This window comes from Chelonoidis abingdonii, chromosome 1 (assembly GCF_003597395.2).
Source record: "Chelonoidis abingdonii isolate Lonesome George chromosome 1, CheloAbing_2.0, whole genome shotgun sequence".
NCBI lineage: Eukaryota > Metazoa > Chordata > Testudines > Testudinidae > Chelonoidis > Chelonoidis abingdonii.
In genome coordinates this window covers 366,384,969-366,403,380 of record NC_133769.1, presented here as the reverse complement: position 1 = coordinate 366,403,380, position 18,412 = coordinate 366,384,969, and the positions used below count along the sequence as shown (strand labels likewise).

Genomic DNA, 18,412 nt, shown 5'->3' with positions numbered 1-18,412 from the left:
TAACTGGCCCTCTTGTGCCTGTCCGCAGCAGAAAGGCCAAAGAAGGACTTCACGGGCCATGGACACTGAATGCTCTTCTAACAAGGGTGTTCTTGTTAAAGCACAGATACAGATGTAGTACAAAAGTGTGTGTGTGTGTGTGTGTAAAAACACAATTGCCCCCTGCTGGATGAAATCAGAACTGCCCATCGTGTGTCATAGGCCCTACACTGCTGTGGGGGCATTCTCTTTTCACTCCAGAGGCAGGATCCAGGCCTTTTGGAGCAGGAGTGGGCTGAGTTCCAGCCCTGGAGCTGGTGTTCAGAGTTGCCGTGGGGCACAGAGCAGTGGCGTCCTAGGTGGGGATACTTTTTTAAAGGGGTCAAAGTGAATGGAATTCTACGGCTATCCCCAGTCTACAGGTGGGGAAACTGAGGCACGGAGCGGCAGAGGGGACGATTAAGCCTACTGAAGTTAATGGAAAGACTCCTGTTGATTTCAGTGGGCTTTGGAGTAGGCCCTAAAAGTCACACAGCAGGTCTTCAGCAGGGGCAGGAATTGAGCTCCTGTCTCCAGAGCCCAGTGCCGTAACCGCAAGAACACCCACCGCCGCTGCTGCTCCCTATCCCCATGGCTGGCGGCCCGTCGCTTTCTTCGGGGCTGGGCGGTTCAAAGCACTTGCTTTGCTGCTGTCTCATCCCCTGGGGGCAGACGATTGCCTCCCCATAATGAGCTTGATTGAGCATGAAATTGGGAGGCAGACCGTGTCCGCCCCCAAATAAATCAATCAGTTGGACAAACTGCGACTAGGCAACAGCTGGCTCCGCTGTAAGCTTGGTCTGCCGCGATCAGGGGAATTCAGAGAGACCAGCCCCACCCGGGCTCAGCTGCCTCTCGGCAACGAGCACCTCTTCCGTAGCAGAGAGCCCCATGCTGCCCTTGCTGAAATGTGCATTTCCCAGGTACCCCCAGGCGTCGGCAAGAGCCCCAGCCCCCCACTGCGGCGTGGCCCCTTGGCACCCCTCGGCAGCATCAGATGTGGCCCAGGAGGGTCCCAGGCCAGACGTGGGTTGTGCTGAATTGCTCTGGAGGTAGGAGCTGCCCCCTGTGATCTGGCCGGGAGAGGAGCTGGGGCAGGCAGAGGTGCCATCTCTCCTTAAACCGAGACTTGGCATTCTGCCCACCTGGGATTTCAGAGGCCTCCTCGGAGCCTGTTGCAGGGCATGGCCCAAACCCCACAGGTTTTCTGGGTGTTTCTGGCCGGAGCGTTCACTCAGCTGGCTCAGCCTGCGCCGAAGGCAGTGCCAGTGAGCGTTCCTTTGTCTGCACTCAGCCCCTCGCATGTGCTAACATCACCTGGCCCAGACAAGGCCCCGGCTGAGAAAACTTCTCCTTGCTGACGGTCAGCGTCAGCCCCCTCCTTGCTCCTGGCCATCCCCTCCAACCCAGCCTCTCTTCTCGGAGGTTTGCTGACACTCACGGGCAAATCTGCTCTTCCCCCTCCCACCGGCCAAATTAGCTATGGCCTCGTTATTGACATTACTCATGGGCTGCAAGTGAGCAATTGGTGAGAGCCCCGAGTCCTCTCCCTGGGCTGAACCCATCACTTTCCTGGCAGTAATGAGTTAGACAAATCCAGCCCATCAGATAGGCAGCGGCCGAAGCAGAACAAAACTGTATTGTTGCCTCTAATGTTTCTGCGGCATCATAACATTAAATCACTCAGCGGCGGAGCTAGGCATTATCTCTTACATGAGCCGGAGCTAATGGGATTTCATGCACCCGGCGGCCCGGAATAGCCATTCCTCCTTGTCACTGGCTTTCTGTGGAGGCCCTGGACTCGGGTGACTGGACCCTCCCACCCGTGCTGCTGGGAAGGACGATGGAACGTGTGCAGTGAGCGAGGGAGAGACACGTGCCTGGCCACCCAAGGCGGCATGGCACTAGCTGAACTGGGCAGGAGGTTGTCCCAGGTCATTTCCTGGCAGGCTGAGGATCCGCCCTCAGAATGAGCCCCTATTCCAGTCTCACGCCCCTGCCCGTCACCTGAGGCCCTCTGCTGGTCCCGTGCCAGCTGTAGAGTGGTATCAGGGTATGTGACAAAGAGGGAATGTTCTTAATGTTTTCTCTGAATACTGTGTTGGTGCCTCAGGGCTTGGCTACACTTGCAGCTGTGCAGCGCTGGGAGTTACGTCTTCGTACAGCTGTGTAGGGAAAGCGCTGCAGTGTGGCCACACTGACAGCTACCAGCGCTGCAGTGTGGCCACATTTGCAGCATTTGCAGCGCTGTTGGGAGTGGCTGAACAGGCATTCTGGGATACCTCTGAATACCTCTGGAGGCCAATTACAGTGCTTTTGGTGGCCACACTGGCGGAGCAGCGCTGCATCACCAGCACTGCAATCGTTATACCCCAGGCAGAGCAGGAGTACAGCCAGCGCTGTAGCCCCGCCCCTAATTCAGCACTGCCAGTCGCGTTCTGCTGGAAGATTTCTGCCCGTCGCTCTCCTTGGGTACAAGCACCGCACCAGGCTGCTGGGCCAGGAGCAGAACCGCCCGGGCTGCTTGCCGCAATCGAGAGGTTAGCACTCAGGGGGGCTCTGAGCACGGCACACAAGTAGCTTAATTCACTTGGCCTTAATAAGGAGCTTTCATACAGGTGGGGACGGGCATACATGGTGTGTTTGCACTGAGGAGGGGCACCTGAAACATTCCTCCACCCCCACTCCACAGCAGAGAGGCTGGGCCCAAAACAGATTGGACAGCTGGGAAACTGAGGCACAAAGGGAGTTGAGCCTAGGTCCCCAGGGAGCATCCTAACCCCTGGGCCATGCTTCCCATTCCCACAGGCCGCTTAGATCTGTCCAGTAGGGGTGACTCGCAGTCACCATCAAGCTGGGCTGGCTCTGAAGCCATGGCCTCAGCGGAGAGGGTCTGACCCTGCTCCGTTATGCCTGTGGGAACTGGGAGGAACTCTGCTCATGCAGGTGAACTTCAGGGGCCTGACTCCTGATTTATGCCACTACAAGTGAGAGCAGATTCAGGCCCAGTGGTTTAAAACTGAGGGGGAGAGAGGGGCTGGCCTTCTTTGATGTCTAATGTCCCACCAGTGTTCTCCAAAGAAGGAGCCATTAACAATCAGTTAATCAAACACCCTTAGCAAGCAAGGCCCTGCCGGAGGCTCATCCCCTGCACTACACCTGCGTACTTTGGCACCATGAATGAAACGTTGCTGGATGGTGGCTCTTAGCCATAAGCGCTGCCCTGGGTCTGTCAAATGCTTGTGCTTCATTTCTTTGAAATGCAGCTTGTCATCATCCCCGGGCTGGAGGATCCATCGCCCTGAGCGAAGGCTCTGCCAGGAAATCATGTCCCTGGGGAGAACTCTCTGGCCTTAGAATGAAGATTCCCTCTTTACCTTGAAACCCGGAGGATGGGGGGAAGAGGAGATTTGATCTGTCCGATTTGCTGTTCCCCAGGAAATCAGCATGACTCCCGTTTGCTGAGCTGTCACCAGTTCGTATCTGGCAGGGGTGACTGTCAGCGGTTGTGAGTTTTGGTGTTTCCATCAGTGCCGCTTTGTAGTGATTACTCCTTCATGTTCTCGGCTTAGAGGGGCCTGGTGGTGAGAAGTCGCCCTGCCATAGGGGCCTGGCTGCTAGAACGGGCCTCATTTCCTCCCTGCCCGAGTTCTGCTGGAGTTCTTCCCCGGCCAGCCAGCGTGAAGGTCTAAAACTCAGCGGGGGGCGGGGGGGGGGGGGGGAGGACGGATTTGTCACAGCTCCTGCTGCTTTAAACGGAGTTAGCCTCAAACTGCCAGGCACATGATCGATATTACAGGGAGGTGCTTGGGTAATAGGCATTAATTAGCTGGGTTCTCCTCCCTGCCGGCTGTGCAGATCGTGGCCCTGGTGCATCCAGGTGGCAGAAAGAAACTGATGTCTGCTGGAGGGTCAGTGGAGAAGGGTAGGTGAGGGAGAGCAGAAGGCAGAGGTCTTGTAGACAGGGTGGATCTCCAATAGCCTTACCCTAGACTCCAGTGGTTTGGGGGGCAGGTCGCTCAGGCTCAGATTTTTACTGGTATTTAGGTACCTGAAAATGCAGGTTGGCACCCAGCAAGCTTTTCCAACGTATTTAAAGTGCCTTAGTTTCCCCTCTGTACATCAGCCCTGCCACACAGAGCTGTGTAAGGGTAAATCCGTTACAGACCGAGCTCAACGGGCCATAAAAGCACAAGCCATCTGGAAGTGACTCACAAGTGTGAGTACCAAGCTCAGGGCAGGCTGTTAAGACCCAGGCACACCCTCCAGAATGGCTGGGAGTTCTGTACTTAGCTTTCACCAGCGAGTTACCAAGTGTAAACTCCTCTGGCACTTACCATGGAGTCACAGGCAGCCCCTAGGGCACCCTGGTCTGTCTCGCCACCCAGGTGAGCCTCCCTTGGGAGAGATGGTCCCTTACACCAAGGATCACAGCAATATTCAGGTTACTCCCTGTCCCAGCGGACCAGTCACTTACTCCAGGTCAATTGCACTTTTGATCTCACACCAAAGCCAGCGCTTGTAGTCAATCCTATGGGATTTATTAGCTCATAAATCCTAACAATTTATTAACTAGGAAAAGGAAAGAAGAATTGTTTACAAGTTTCAAATAGGAAAAGACACACACATATGTGAGATGCAGTCTTAAGTTTCAAAATGTAATAGACGCTTCTAGAAAAAGCAAGCTCTGTATGTCCTTTAGGGCTAACCCAGGCTAAACACTGGGGATCTTTAGTTTATGCCTAGTAATCCTGGCCCCCCAGAGTCCAAGCAGCATAAAGATCCAGTTCTTCCTTGTTAGGGACTTTGATATCCTTCCCCCGTTCAGCTTGGAGCTGCAATGTTTGCCTATGGGAGGAGTTCACTCGCAAGACTCATCTTTCTGGGCGTGGGGAGAGATTAAAAGACAATGGTCTTTTGTCCTCTTTAACGGCCCACTTTAGTCCGTCTGGCATCAGTGGACCTTCCTTGTCAGGCAGAACATGATGCCTTCTGTTGAGACCACATTTCACACCTGTTAACGTCTCTCTCGTGTCTGGTGATTGACCCAGTCCCAGAGCTGTACAATGCAGACTCTTAGATGCAAACTTGCAGCGTGGGATGCAGAAGTTATACATGAGATTAATGCTGGCGGCCACTCGCAAGCATTTGATAACATTCTTATCACACCAGTAGCTCATTAGCAATGCCAGCACACAGCTGAGCCAGCCGGAGTCCAGCTGCGTATATATCAGCGCCTCCCTGGGGCATGGAGACCTTGCCCTGGGCTGCCAATGACACAGAGAGTGATCGGGGATGCTTTCTAGGATCCAGGGATGTATTTGGGGGAGCTCCGCAGAACCTTTGGGGAGAAGGAAGTGTCGACACCGAGGGGTTTAATGAGGCATCATGGGGTGAAAGGATTTGCTCAAGGCGATAGATTGTTTCAAGCTGGTTGCGGAGCTGGGATTAAAGGTCAGGCCTGTGCTTGGAGCCATTAATTCTGCTGCAGGGCCTGACTACCCCTTTGTCTCCCCTCTCTGAGATCCTGAGTCTACCATCCTACTGGCTGAGATCCAGCCCTTGCGACCAAGGGTCTGGACGTTTCCAAGCACGAAGCATCACTGCCACGTCTCCCTCATCAGCTAAGCCCAGCCCGCTGCTCTCAAGAGGATTAATATGGAAATAGACCTTTCAGACTAATTAACAGCTGCAGAAATGAGGGCAGCCATCCAGCCTAGGAGCTGCTTGAAATGCTGGCCGGAGCTTTGTGTTACCATTTCCTTCTGAATCTGCAGTGTTTCAGCCCACCCAGGGGACGGGAGGCATGCAGGTTGGCTGCCGTTCCAATCCAGACCCGGGCTCTGGGGATCGGTAGCTGTATTTCAAACCTACACCCCTCCAAATCCCCAGCTCAGGAAAGTGCTGACAGTCAGCGAGACCTACTCAGGTCCTCACGTGTTGGTCTGAGGCATGGTCCTCGAGCCTGAGGTCAGATGACAGGGAATTGTTCTAAAAGTCACGGCTTCTAAATCAGATGCTGATGGGGGTTATTTTTGCTGTGAACGAATCAGTTTCAACTGGCCAGGGGAAACTGGGGCAGGACATTGTAAAGTTTCAACATAATGGAGATATACCTTGTCATAACTATAAAGGGAAGGGTAACAACCCTCCTGTGTACAATACTATAAAATCCCTCCTGGCCAGAGACACCAAAATCCTTTTACCTGTAAAGGGTTAAGAAGCTCAAATACCTGGCTGGCACCTGACCCAAAGGACCAATAAGGGACAAGATACTTTCAAATCTTGGAGGGAGGGAGGGAGGGGGAGAAGAGAGTTTTTTTTGTGCTCTTTGTTTTGGGGGTTGTTCGCTCTTGGGACTAAGAGGGACCGGACATCAATCCATGTTCTCCAATTCTGTCTGAACCAGTCTCTCATATTTCAAACTTGCAAATAACAGCCAGGCAAGGCATGTTAGTTTATCTTTGTTTTCTCAACTTGTGAATTGTGCCTTTGCTAGAGGGAGGTGTATCCCCGTTTTGTTGTAACTTTGAAACTAAGGCTAGAGGGGGTTCCTCTGGGCTCTTTGAATCTGATTACCCTGTAAAGTTATTTTCTATCCTGATTTTGCAGAGATGATTTTTACATTTTCTTTCTAATAAAATCCTTCTTTTAAGAACCTGACTGATTTTTCCATTGTCCAAAGACTCAGGGATTGGGTCTTTGATCACTTTGTAACCAATTGGTTAGGATATTATTCTCAAGCCTCCCCAGGAAAGGAGGTGTAAGGGCTTGAGGGGGATATTTTGGGGGAAGAGTCTCACGGAGTCCCCGGGTGATGCTCTGGAACTGCTCCCCACCAAGCCAGTCAGGACTCTGGGGAGCCTCCTCTCCCTTGGACCAGACTGTCTCCAGGGCAAGAAGCTCACACCTCTTCACCTCCTGGGTCTCTCCTTGGAGCATTCAGCATCCTCTGCCCCTCCCTGTGCTTCCCACAGCGAGCCCGCCCCAGCGGGGTCCTGGGGAAGCCACAGGGTCCTGCACCCCGACTTTGCAGTCAGACGTGACTCTCAGCCAGCCAGTAAAACAGAGGTTTATTCGATGACAGGAACAGGGTCTAAAAGAGAGCTAGTAGATACAGCGAACCGGACCCCTCGGCCGGGTCCATTCTGGGAGGCAGCGAGCCAAACCTCACATCTGCACTTCACTCCTTGTCCTCAGCCAGCTCCAGACTGAAAATCCCCTCCAGCCCCTCCTCTCTGCTCAGCTCCTTTCCCGGGCCAGGAGTTCACCTGATCTTTGTCTCCAACACCTTTAGCATCCCCTTGCAGGGGGAAGGGCCCAGGCCATGAGTTGCTAGGTGACAGAGGATCGGCCAGGAACTGAGGCCCCCCCCCACAGCATTCAGAGGGAACATTAAGAACATTCCCAGTTCGTCATATTGAGGAACTCCAAATGGTCCTTTCCCTATTTCTTGTTAAATCACTTGGTGGTGGCAGCATACCAGGTTTTAACCTAAGCTGGTAGAAATAAGCTCAGGGGGCTTTCATGCAAGTCCCCACATCATACCCTGATAGGTATGTCAGGGTTCCTTCCCCACTCTGAACTCTAGGGTACAAGCCCCACATCTGTACCCTAGAGTTCAGAGTGGGGAGGGAACCCTGACATACCTATCTCATAGAACTGGAAGGGACCTTGAGAATCATTGAGTCCAGTCCCCTGCCTTCACAGCACGACCAGTACTGTCCCTGACAGATTTTTGCCCCAGATCCCTAAATGGCCCCCTCAAGGATGGAGCTCGCCACCCTGGAATTAGCAGGCCAATACTCAAACCTCTGAGCTATCCCTCCTCCCGTCACAGGAGAGAGGTTCTGGAGTGGCCCCCCCATAGGTGTGGCAGAGTGTGACAGCTGTACTGTTAATTCCTAGGTTTAAAACTTCCCTGCCTGTCTGGATGCTGTGAAATGCTCCGGGTGGGTACACGGCCCCTGCCCTGCTGCTGGATGCACCAGCACCCCTGGGTACAGCACCCCTGCCCTGCTGTTAGATGCACCAGGCACCCCCGGGTACAGCACCGCTGCCCTGCTGCTGGATGCACCGGGCACCCCCCGGGCATAGGACACCGCAGCAGATTTCCATGGGTTGAGTCCTAGCTGAATCCAGTTGCTCCCTGTGCCCGCGCAATGTGTCGTGGGTGCACCCCAGTGCCGCAAGAGGAAGTTCCCCAAGTGAGACAAACCCCCAGTGAGCTGCATGTACAGCCGGCCCAACCACAGGAGGGGAGGCTTAGTTGCAAAGCTCGTTAGTGGCTGAGAAGATCATTAGAGGCGAAATCACACAGCAATGTGGGGAGCTTAGGGTGCCAGGTTCCTGCTCCAGTGTATGGTGAGCTGAGGATTTGTTTGTTTTGGGGCTTGGGGTGGAGGGAGGGAGCTTTCTGTGGGCACCCTGGCCCTCATCCCTGTACCACGCAATGCCGGGTCTCCCCACACAGGAACAAGCGGGCTCGGGGGGTGTTTAGGCTTCACATTCTGTCACGTTATTGATTTGAACTGGGACTATATAGAACATGGTTGCAACCAAAGTCCTGTAGTGGCAGCAAATCTTGCATAAAGGGGGTCAAATAAGGTGTCTAAGACTAGGTTATGGTTTGCTGGTTTTGATTACGCTATCTGTATACATATATTGTATTTAAAGTTATAAGTATTGGCTCTATACTGTCTGTATTTCAAACTTCTGCTATGCTTCTGGGTGAATCCCCAGACAAGTTGGTGTCAGCTCTGCCTAACCTGCTTGATGGCCCATTAAGGACCATCAGCTACACAACTGACCCACTGAGAGAAGGCAGATGCACCTTGTAACTCAGCAAAGTATGTGGGGACTTGCCCCTGTGACTCCAGACTCCATTTTGCTGTAATTTTCCACAGTAAGAACAAAGAAGTGTTCTTACACCTGGAAAAGACTATAAAAGGCTGATACCTCATCTCCATCTTGTCTTCAATCCTGCTTCTTACCTCTGGAGGGACTTTGCTACAAACGGAAGCTCTATGCCAGGGGTCAGCAACCTTTCAGCAGTGGCGTCCCGAGTCTTCATGTATACACTCTAATTTAAGGCTTTGCGTGCCGGTAATACATTTTAAAGTTTTTTAGAAGGTCTCTCTATAAGTCTACAATATATAACCAAGCTATTGTTATGTGTAAAGTAAACAAAGTTTTCAAAATGTTTCAGAAGCTTTATTTAAAATTAAATTAAAATGCAGATCTTATCAGTTTAGCGTGATCCTTGCCCTTGCTTTTCCTTGCTGAGTTTTCCAATGTCTGGTGGCATGTATTTGGATACTTTAAGTTGCACAGAGGCTTCTGAGTGATCAGTTGTTAACCAGCTGGAACCCCAGATTGGCAGCTGAGGTGAGTGTAGCTGGCGGCTGGTAGGGCTGAGCAGGGCCAGAGGCCTGGATCCTGTCTGGCAGGGGGCCTGCACTGGAACTCCGACCGGAAACAAGGTGAGTGGGGCTGCGGCGAGGGACCCCGGCAGTGGGAACCCCAGAGTGGCAGCGGGCTGAGCGGCTCAGCCTGCCCCAGCTCAGGGGTTTCAGTCATCAGGTCCCGCCAGCTGGGGTCTCAGCCCGCTGCCAGCCTGGGGTTCCTTCACCCAGGCCAGCAGCGGGCACTGAGTGGGACCGGTGGCGGGACCCCGGCTGGCAAAGGGCCAGCAGTGCAAAGCCTAGAGCAGTGGTGGGCTGAGCGGCTCAGCCCACACCGCGTGCCATCAAAAATTGGCTCATGTGCCACCTCTGGCACGTGTGTTGTAGGTTGCCAACCCCGGCTCTACACAAAGGACTGAATGACCCATCCCAGCTGTGGTTGTTCTCCAGAGACTTGATTTGAACCTGCAGTTTATTCAATCACTGCTTCAAGCCTGAACCAAGACTTGACCATTACTGTGTGTAATTGATTCCATTTAACCAACTCTAGCTCTCATCTCTATCTTTTTCCTTTTATGAATAAACCTTTAGATTTTAGATTCTAAAGGATTGGCAACATCGTGATTTGTGGGTAAGATCTGATGTGTATATTGACCTGGGTCTGGGGCTTGTCCTTTGGGATGAGGAGAACCATTTTTCTTTTACTGGGGTGTTGGTTTTCATAACCGTTTGTCCCCAGGACGAGTGGCACTGGTGGTGGTATTGGGAAACTGGAGTGTCTAAGGGAATTGCTTGTGTGACTTGTGGTTAGCCAGCGGGGTGAGACCAAAGTCCTCTTTGGCTGGCTGGTTTGGTTTGCCTTAGAGGTGGAAAACCCCCAGCCTTGGGCTGTGACTGCCCTGCTCTAAGCAATTTGTCCTGAATTGGCACTCTCAGTTGGGTCCCGCCAGAACCAGCTTCATTACAGAGCCGCACTGGGACATTCCGACGGCTTCAGGCGTGGGGTGGCATGGGAGCTGTGCCCAGCTTGTGTGAGGCTGGGGGTGCCCTGTGCCAGCTCCTGAGCCCTCTGCCAGCTCAGTGCCAAGGCCAGGGGGAAGCGAGGCAGGGAGGAGGCGTTCGATAGGCTGGTTTGCACTAGGAGAGACGGGCTGGGCAATGGGAATGAGCCCAGCCCAGGGGAGGGGGCCCTGAAGGACAGGGCTGAGAGGGGTGGGAAGAGCAGTAGGGGAGGGACGGTTCAACCCAGACCAACAAGAGGTGCTTTGGGTCAAGTCAAAGTGAACTAGCGAGTGTTTGGGGCCTCCAGGGCTGGGAGCACCAGCAGAGCTGTGAATGGCCCAGAGTGTGCTGGCTGGGGTAGCACTGGCAGAGCTGTGAGGGGACCAGGCTGAGGTAGTTGGGGGCTCGAGGACAGGGCTGGGGTAGCAGGGGCTGGGGGGCACCAGCAGAGCTGTGAGGAGCCCAGGCTGGGGTGGCTGGGGGGCACCGGCAGAGCTGTGAAGGGCTCAAGCTGGGGTACTGGGGAGTTCAGGGACAGGGCTGGGGTGGCTGGGGGCACCAGCAGAGCTGTGAAGGGCCCAGGGTGTGGTGGCTCGGGGGCACCAGCAGAGCTGAGAGGGGCCCAGGCTGGGGTACCAGGGAGTTCGGGGGCAGGGCTGGGGGGCACCAGCAGAGCAGGCTGGGGGGCACTGGCAGAGCTGTGAAGGGTCCAGGCTGTGGTAGCAGGAGGGTTGAAGAGGTGCATTTGCTGAGCTGGAAGCTATCCTGGATGTCCCTCCTGGTGGCAGCCTCTGCAGAGAGGGTTTCCAGTCTCACCCATGCCAGGCTGGTCAGTCTAGCTCCAAGCTGGGAATTAGGGGCAGCCTGGCCAGTGTCTCACCTTCCACTCCAGGGTGTCCTGTGAGGCTTCTGGGAGCCAGGCCCAGGCCCGGGAGGTTTTCAGAAGTGACTAATGATTATGGAGCCCCCATAAAGGGGCCCAGGCAGTGCTGTGCACCAACCGTCTGAAACTCAAGACTCTTTAAGGTTCCTTTGCTACCCCACCCTAGCCACGTCTGCTGGGCTCAGTTGCTGACGGGTTCCCTGGCAGGGGCTTTGCCCTCCTCCCCGAGATCAGACCAGGCATCTGTCCACCTGCAGCTCCCCTCATCACAGCATGGAAGCGCCCGGCCCCGCTGGTAGAAACTGCCCTCGCCGCCCCCCAGGAGGGCTGATCTCCATTGTACAGACAAGGCACAGAGGGGGAAAAACTGATGTGTCCAAAGGCCACATAGAGAACCAGTGTCTGGGACAGGAGTTGAACCCCTATCTCCTGGGTCCCCGTCCACTAGGCTCCTTCCTTCCTGGAGTCGGGGGATATTCTTGCTCAGAGAGAAGAGAGGCGATGCCCACGTGTATGCAGGCTGAGGGCCCCATCCCACAGTCGCCTGTTCAAGCCCTGAGACGTGTGCCCTGGTGACTGACCGCAGTGTTTTCTTCCCCCTAGGAGCACGTGTACATCTACCTGCTGGACGGAGAAGCCAGGCTGACCTGCGACGACCCTCCCCACGAGCTGCCTCCCGAGGGAAAGATCAGGTAAGCCCCAGCTGTGGTTGTGCGCAGCACCCCTGTCTATGTCCGACAGCTTTGCAAAATAATCCCCTTTCTCTGGCTCAGCTGCATTACACTCCTTGGGAATTAGCTACCGATGAGCCCAGGGCGGAGCCTGTTCACCCCATTTTGGGGGATTTGAATGTAGGTCTCCTATATGCCAGGCTGGCCGCCTACCCACCCGGCGATAGAGCCACTTTAACCCCCTCCTGCAGCCAGAGCGGGTCAGAATATGCTGTGTCAGCAAAGCGGCCAATGTCTGTGAAATATTCCTGAGAATGTTTTAGCTGCGGGGGGAGGGCGGAGGGCCTCATGCCCCAAGCACCCAGCTCCAGAGGTTGGTTTTCCAAACACGTTCGAAAGGGTTCAGTTTTGTTTCAACACGGAATGGGGGGGAAACCCCCCCGAACCTCCAATATGGCCATGAAATGGGATTGTCGCCCTCCAGCCGGCTCCACTGCCACTATCAGTGGCCTGTTTCGAAGCCTTAATGTAACAGGCTAACGCCAGCGATCACTAGAGTTAAGCTTGAGACGTGGTTTCCATTCTGACCCCCTTTATTAAAATGACTCAGCATTTTCCTGAAGGCTAAAAACATCCCAGGCTCGGTCCAAACCCCGAAGATGAACTTGGGGGAAATGTTTGAGCCAGGTCATTTCTGCTGCTTTTTGCGAGGGAAAAGTGAGGGACAAAGCACTGGTTTCTGTCTTTTTCAGTTGAACGTTCTGGGCTTCTTTTGAGGCACCAGAATTCGGACACTCTCTTAAAAACTTCAGCAATTCTTATTAGGCCGATATAGTAGGATCTGATTATTTTAGGACTTTAAAAAAATGGGTTTGTGGTGTTGGGATTTTCTGATTAAAGTAAGAGGCTTGTGTGTAACTTTAACAACGACTGAAGGTAGGAACTCCAAACTTGGAGGCTTTTGTAGCCCTTGCTGCAGCAGGAAGGAAAACCTCTAGTGTGAAGAAAATGCTGTCAGGACTGGGGAAGTTCTGACCCTGCAAAGGCAGCATTGTTATGCACAGCTGTGCGCTTTTCAGTGGTTTCTAATGGCGAGGGGAATTAACCAACCGATGGAGCAACTTATCTAGGGACATGATGGATTTGTCATCATTTGACATCTTTAAGTCAAGACCAGGGCTGCCCGGAGGGGTGGGGGGCAAGTGGGGCAATTTGCCCCAGGCCCCGCAGGGGCCCCCACGAAAGTATAATATTCTATAATAATGCAACTTTTTTTTATGGAAGTGACCCCCGAAATTGCTTTGCCCCAGGCCCCCTGAATCCTCTGGGCGGCCCTGATCAGGACTAGATACCTTTCTGAAAGTGATACTCTAGCTCAAACAGAAGTTATGGGGTTGATGCAAAGGTTACTGGTGAGGTTCTCTGCTCTGTGCTATGCAAGAGATCAGACAACTGCCCGTCGGGGTCCTGGCTGTATCTATGAATCTAATGGGACAGGGATTTCTCTCTGTCTTTATGTAACAAGGCTTGTCCCATTGGGAAGTCCGTTGCTGCGGTGGCACCAGAGTAGAGAAATGGGAGTGTGACAGGGATTTCTAAAGCTCTTTGGAAAATGCACTTTTAAAAAATGTGCTTGCTCTGTGTGCACCGATCGCCACCCTCTATTGGGCGGAATCAGCACTGCTCAGCAGCGTGTCATAGGCCCGATACTGTTGCCAGCTACTGAAGGTTCTCCTGTGGCTGAGGGCTGGGTTTCTTTCTGAGCAGGAGGATCTGGATTCTAGCCCTGCTGCCATTTTGTAGCGCGAAGGGTAGCAAGAAACATGTAATCCCTGGTGGCGCTGGGTTTGTTACAAGATATTCTCACTTCCTCGAGTTGTTTGGTTCCCTGGGGTGTTAGAATAAATCAGTGTCATTTCTTCTCAACTCTCATCTGCTGCAGAACTACTGCGGCCTGGGCTGGAGTTCGTTAGGAAGCAGCCGGCTTGCTAAGTAGACCATTAGCCAGAGATCAATGGAGTTGGCACAAAGCTTCATTCCGTCATTTGAATTCCTCTCTCTCAGCCTGCTGCCGAACATCTGCATCATGAAATCACTTGCTAGCCGGTCAAATGGAACAGTGGCGGGGAAAGGGGGGCAGACTTACAAACACAGCACTTTGCCTTCCCAGGAATTGTTTGTTTGATTGATTTTTCCATCTGTAAGGGAATTGACAGCTAATGGCAGGGAAGGCTGAGGCAGCTCTAGAGGGACAGTGAGGGAGTGCTGTAGAAACTTCCCGCCCAGCTCTGCCAGTGCATCTCAGTCCTAGGCTTCAGTTCCACCCACTGCTATTCCAGTCCTGGCCATTACGTGAGCCTGATTAACAGCTGTTTGCTAATCCACTGCCTTGCGCAAGATTCCTGTTCTGTGGGTCCTTTTCAATGTTTTCAGCTGATGGCAGCCCTTGGTAATTCTGTGGCTCCCAGCACCGGGGTTTCTGAACAGCACTCAAACTCTGTGAAGTCGGTTAGTGGCCCTGTTCTCTGCATTTTAACAGATGGGGAAATTGAGGCTGTCACGGAGTCACCGGGCGATGCTCTGGAACTGCTCCCCACTAAGCCAGTCAGGACTTTGGGGAGCCTCCTCTCCCTTGGAGCAGACTTGTTCAGGGAAAGAAGCTCACACGTCTTCCCTCCGGGTCTTACCTTTGAGCAGTTCGCATCCTCTGCCCTCCGTGGCTTCCCCAGCCGAGCCCACCCAGGCGGGCAGTACGCTGGTGGAAGCACACGAGGTATTCTGCACCCCACTTGCAGTCAGACGGACTCTCAGCCAGCAAACAGAGGTTTATTCGTGATGACAGGTCCAGGGTCTAACAGGGATCTGTAGATACAGCGAACCGGACCCCATCGGCCGGGTCCATTCTGGGGGGCAGTGGAATAGAGCCAGACCCTAGGTCTTTTTTGAACTTCACTCTTTCCCAGGTAGCTCAGCTAACCAAGCCCTCCAGCCTTCCTCTCTCGCTTCAGCTCTTTCCCGCGGCCAGAGGTCACTCTCCCTTTGTCTTCAACACCTGCAGTTGGCCCTTTGCAGGAGGTGGCCGGCCAATCATTACTAAGGATACAGAGTGCAGGCATTAGCTAAACTATCACTAATGTGCCCTGCCCTTTGCTCTGCACTTAAGAACTGCTAGGGACACTAGGCACAACACACGTGTTCAGAGAACATTCGGAACAGTCCCAGTCGCTTACATCTTCCCCTCGAGACGAACTTACAGGTCCTCAAGCCAGGAAGCTCTGAGGGGGGAAGTTCAGCCCACAACGTTCCTGGAGCCCGATCTTCTCCATTCCTTGGTGCTGAAGTTAACCAGGCCTCAGTTTGTTTGTGCCCTCTCTTGCATGAGTGTGCTTGATGCACTTGCACCTGGGCATGTGGGAAGGTTTATGCGGCCTTTACCCTTTTGCACCCCAATACTCTGGGGTAGTTAAATGGACAGGATCTTCTCGCAGCACTCTTGGGTGCGATTCGGGCCCCTCTCTTGTTTAAGAGCCCCCATCTTGCCTTGTCAGCTCTGGCTTGAGGCACGCTCCCCACCTTGTGCCCAGTACAACACCTCGGCCATCCCTCATTTATACTTTCCAACTTTTACCGTCAGTCCACTTCCTTGAGCAGCCCAGCCCCTATGCACCTGGGCACTGTTCTCCCGGTCTGGATAAATGCACAAGATTACAGTGTCTCCAGGGCCAGTTCGCCATCGCCTCTGTTGGTCTAGAATTCCCAGGCTAGGCATGCGGGTCGGACAGACGCTGGGCATGGTTTTAAGCTTCTGATAAGGCCCACTAACACGAGATCTCCTGTCTTCCCATGGGTGGGGCCCGTGGGCTGTAAAAGCACGGATCCCATCTAACAGCCTGTCCTTGACCTCTCTTCTCAGGATCTGGGTTGCTTTCCAGTGACTCTGAATGGGGAACACCTGAGGGGCGACTTGGCTTCCTACCTCAGGGAAAGAAGATCCACCAGGGAGGTCTTTTCCTTCTCGCCTCCGAATCCTCCCCTTTGCCGGATCCAGGGTCTCAACTCTCCTCCCATCAGCAGCTTAGAGAAGGGGAGAAACCTGTGGATTCCTGGGGCCAGCTGCCTCTGATTCCCCTCAAGTTTTTCTACTTCCCTGGGGAGCCTCCCAAGGACAGGAATCCCTTTCTCGCGGACTCTGTCCCTGAGCTTCCCCACAGGGGTTTGCAGCCTGTAGGGCAGCAAGTTCCTTCAGTCCAGCTTCCAAGGAGGGATCGCTTGCAGCTCAGGTCATGGGATTCACCTTTTGGGGCAGGTGATGGACCTGCTCCCTTCACTGCTGGGCCTGGGGTCAACAGCTCCCTGACCGTGCCCTGCGAGCTCTCCCTGCTGTATAATCAATTCCCAGCGCACATCTGACCAGGCAACCTAGGTTGCAGCTGACCTGCCTTGCCTTGGTGTCCCCCCACTTCAGCAGGCGTTCAGCTCCCCCGAGTGCTCAGCGCTCCCTGGCGTCCCAGTGGGGCGGCAGCGAGCTCTCTTCTCTAGTCTCAGATCAGAGCAGCGGAGCCCCCTTCAGGTTTGCAGGGTGAGTGGGGAGCATCTCTCTCTCCCCTCGAGTCTCAGGGGGCTTGGGTTAGCAGTAGGCAGGGCTATCCTGCAGTGCAGCCCGCCCCACTGCCAGCAAGGTTATTTTTGCAGTTTTCACTGACCATTCCATTCCCGCATTGGTTCCCTGAATTAAATTCAAACCCTCGGCAGTTACAGGAAGCAGGGCTGCGATACTGTCCCCGAGGGGCAGTCACCCGCCCAAAGGCCTCCCAGCCGTCATCATGGATAACCCCAATGACCAGCAGTCGCACCCTCCTGCTCTGCACCGGTCGGCCAAGGCAGGTGGGGCTTCACCCAGAGGACCTTCACCCAGGTCCCACGATCCCTCAGCATCTGCGCTGACCCACAGTCTCTGTCCCAGGGCTCTCGCCGCTGCAGGTCTGTTCCCATGACCCTGGGCAGCCCCTATGTGCTTACACATCCACCATCACCCAGTCCATGCTCTGGCTGCTTCTCCTGCACTCTTTACCAGCCCTTCTCTCTCTCGAGGTCTCTGACTCTCTGCTCTTGCCTCATCCACGTCTCGATCCCATGATGGCGGCCCATCTGTGAAGATTGCCTGCTCTTGGGCGCACCAGACTCCGGATGCCTGGCTGATGCTCCCCCTGCTCCCAGATCTTCTTGTAGCCATCTGGGTCAGGATCTGCTCTCGACGGTCCTCCTCCTCCACTGCAGACGATTAACTGTGCCTTGGTGAACTTCACATGCGTAACTCTCTCTTTGTGCACAGAGTCATAATGTCCTTCTTAAGGAGCTGGTGATAGGCCCTCACTTCACCGTTCCCAAGTGCTCTGACTCTCAGGCCTGTGTGCTCTTGGCTTCCCATGGTTTCCATGAAGAACCCTGGTGTGCCAGCCCTTCTCGTTGATCACCACCTCTTTGCCAGGGTCGAAGCTGCAGACTCCTCCGCCTGGGACTGCTCCTGCAACCCCCAGGGACTCCTCGCTACTGCAAGCTCTCTGCCCCAGTGCGAGCGCAAGCTCCTCCGCCCTGAGCTGCTCGCTGCAATCTCAGGGGGACCCTGTTTCTCCACAGTCCTTCTCGCTGGTACACACTCCCAAGGAGGTAACTGCCCTGAAACCGTCCCTCTCTCGCCTTCAGCACGCTGACTGTCCTCATTATCCCTCTTTGTTTTACTGCGCTCCCCGTCACTTACTGCAGGAAGCGCCCTCCACGGGGTGCAGTATCTCCCTCCGCTGCCAACCAGTTGTCACGGAGTCCCCGGGCGATGCTCTGGAACTGCTCCCCCTAAGCAGTCACGGACTTTGGGAGCCTCCTCTCCTGAGCAGATTGTTCAGGAAGAAAAGCTCACACGTCTTCACCTCCTGGTTCTCTCTTGCATTCAGCATCCTCTGCCCCTCCGTGTCCTTCCACAGCGAGCCCACCCAGCGGGGTCTGGGGAAGCCACAGGTTTCTGCACCCCACTTTGCAGTCAGACGTGACTCTAAGCCAGCAAACAGAGGTTTATTCGATGACAGGATCCAGGCGTAAAACAGAGCTTGTAGGATACAGCGAACCGGACCCTCGCCGCGTCCATTCTGGGGGGCAGTGAGCAGACCCTAGGTCTGCACTTCACTCCTATCCCAGTAGCTCCAGACTAACCAACCCCTCCAGCCCTCCTCTCTGCTCAGCTCCTTTCCGGGCCAGGAGGTCACCTGATCCTTTGTCTCCACCACTTCGTTGCACTTTGCGGGGAGGGGCCCAGGCCATCAGTTGCTAGGATACAGAGTGCCAGGCATTAGGTGCACTGGCCCTTTGCTCTGCCAGATACTTAAGAACTGCCTAGGGGACACTGAGGCACCAACACAGTGTTCAGAGCAAACATTAGGAAC

The 18,412-nt window shown here is 54.3% G+C and overlaps 1 protein-coding gene across 2 annotated transcripts in view; it reads left to right on the top strand.

Moving 5' to 3' along the window:
• PDE2A (phosphodiesterase 2A) overlaps positions 1 to 18,412 on the top strand; it is a 380,823-nt gene that overhangs the window by 261,398 nt on the left and 101,013 nt on the right. For both annotated transcript variants that reach the window (XM_032792466.2, XM_032792477.2), the window contains one exon: positions 11,911 to 11,999. In XM_032792466.2, the coding sequence (XP_032648357.1) occupies positions 11,911 to 11,999 (89 nt within the window). The remainder of the gene's footprint in view (positions 1 to 11,910; positions 12,000 to 18,412) is intronic.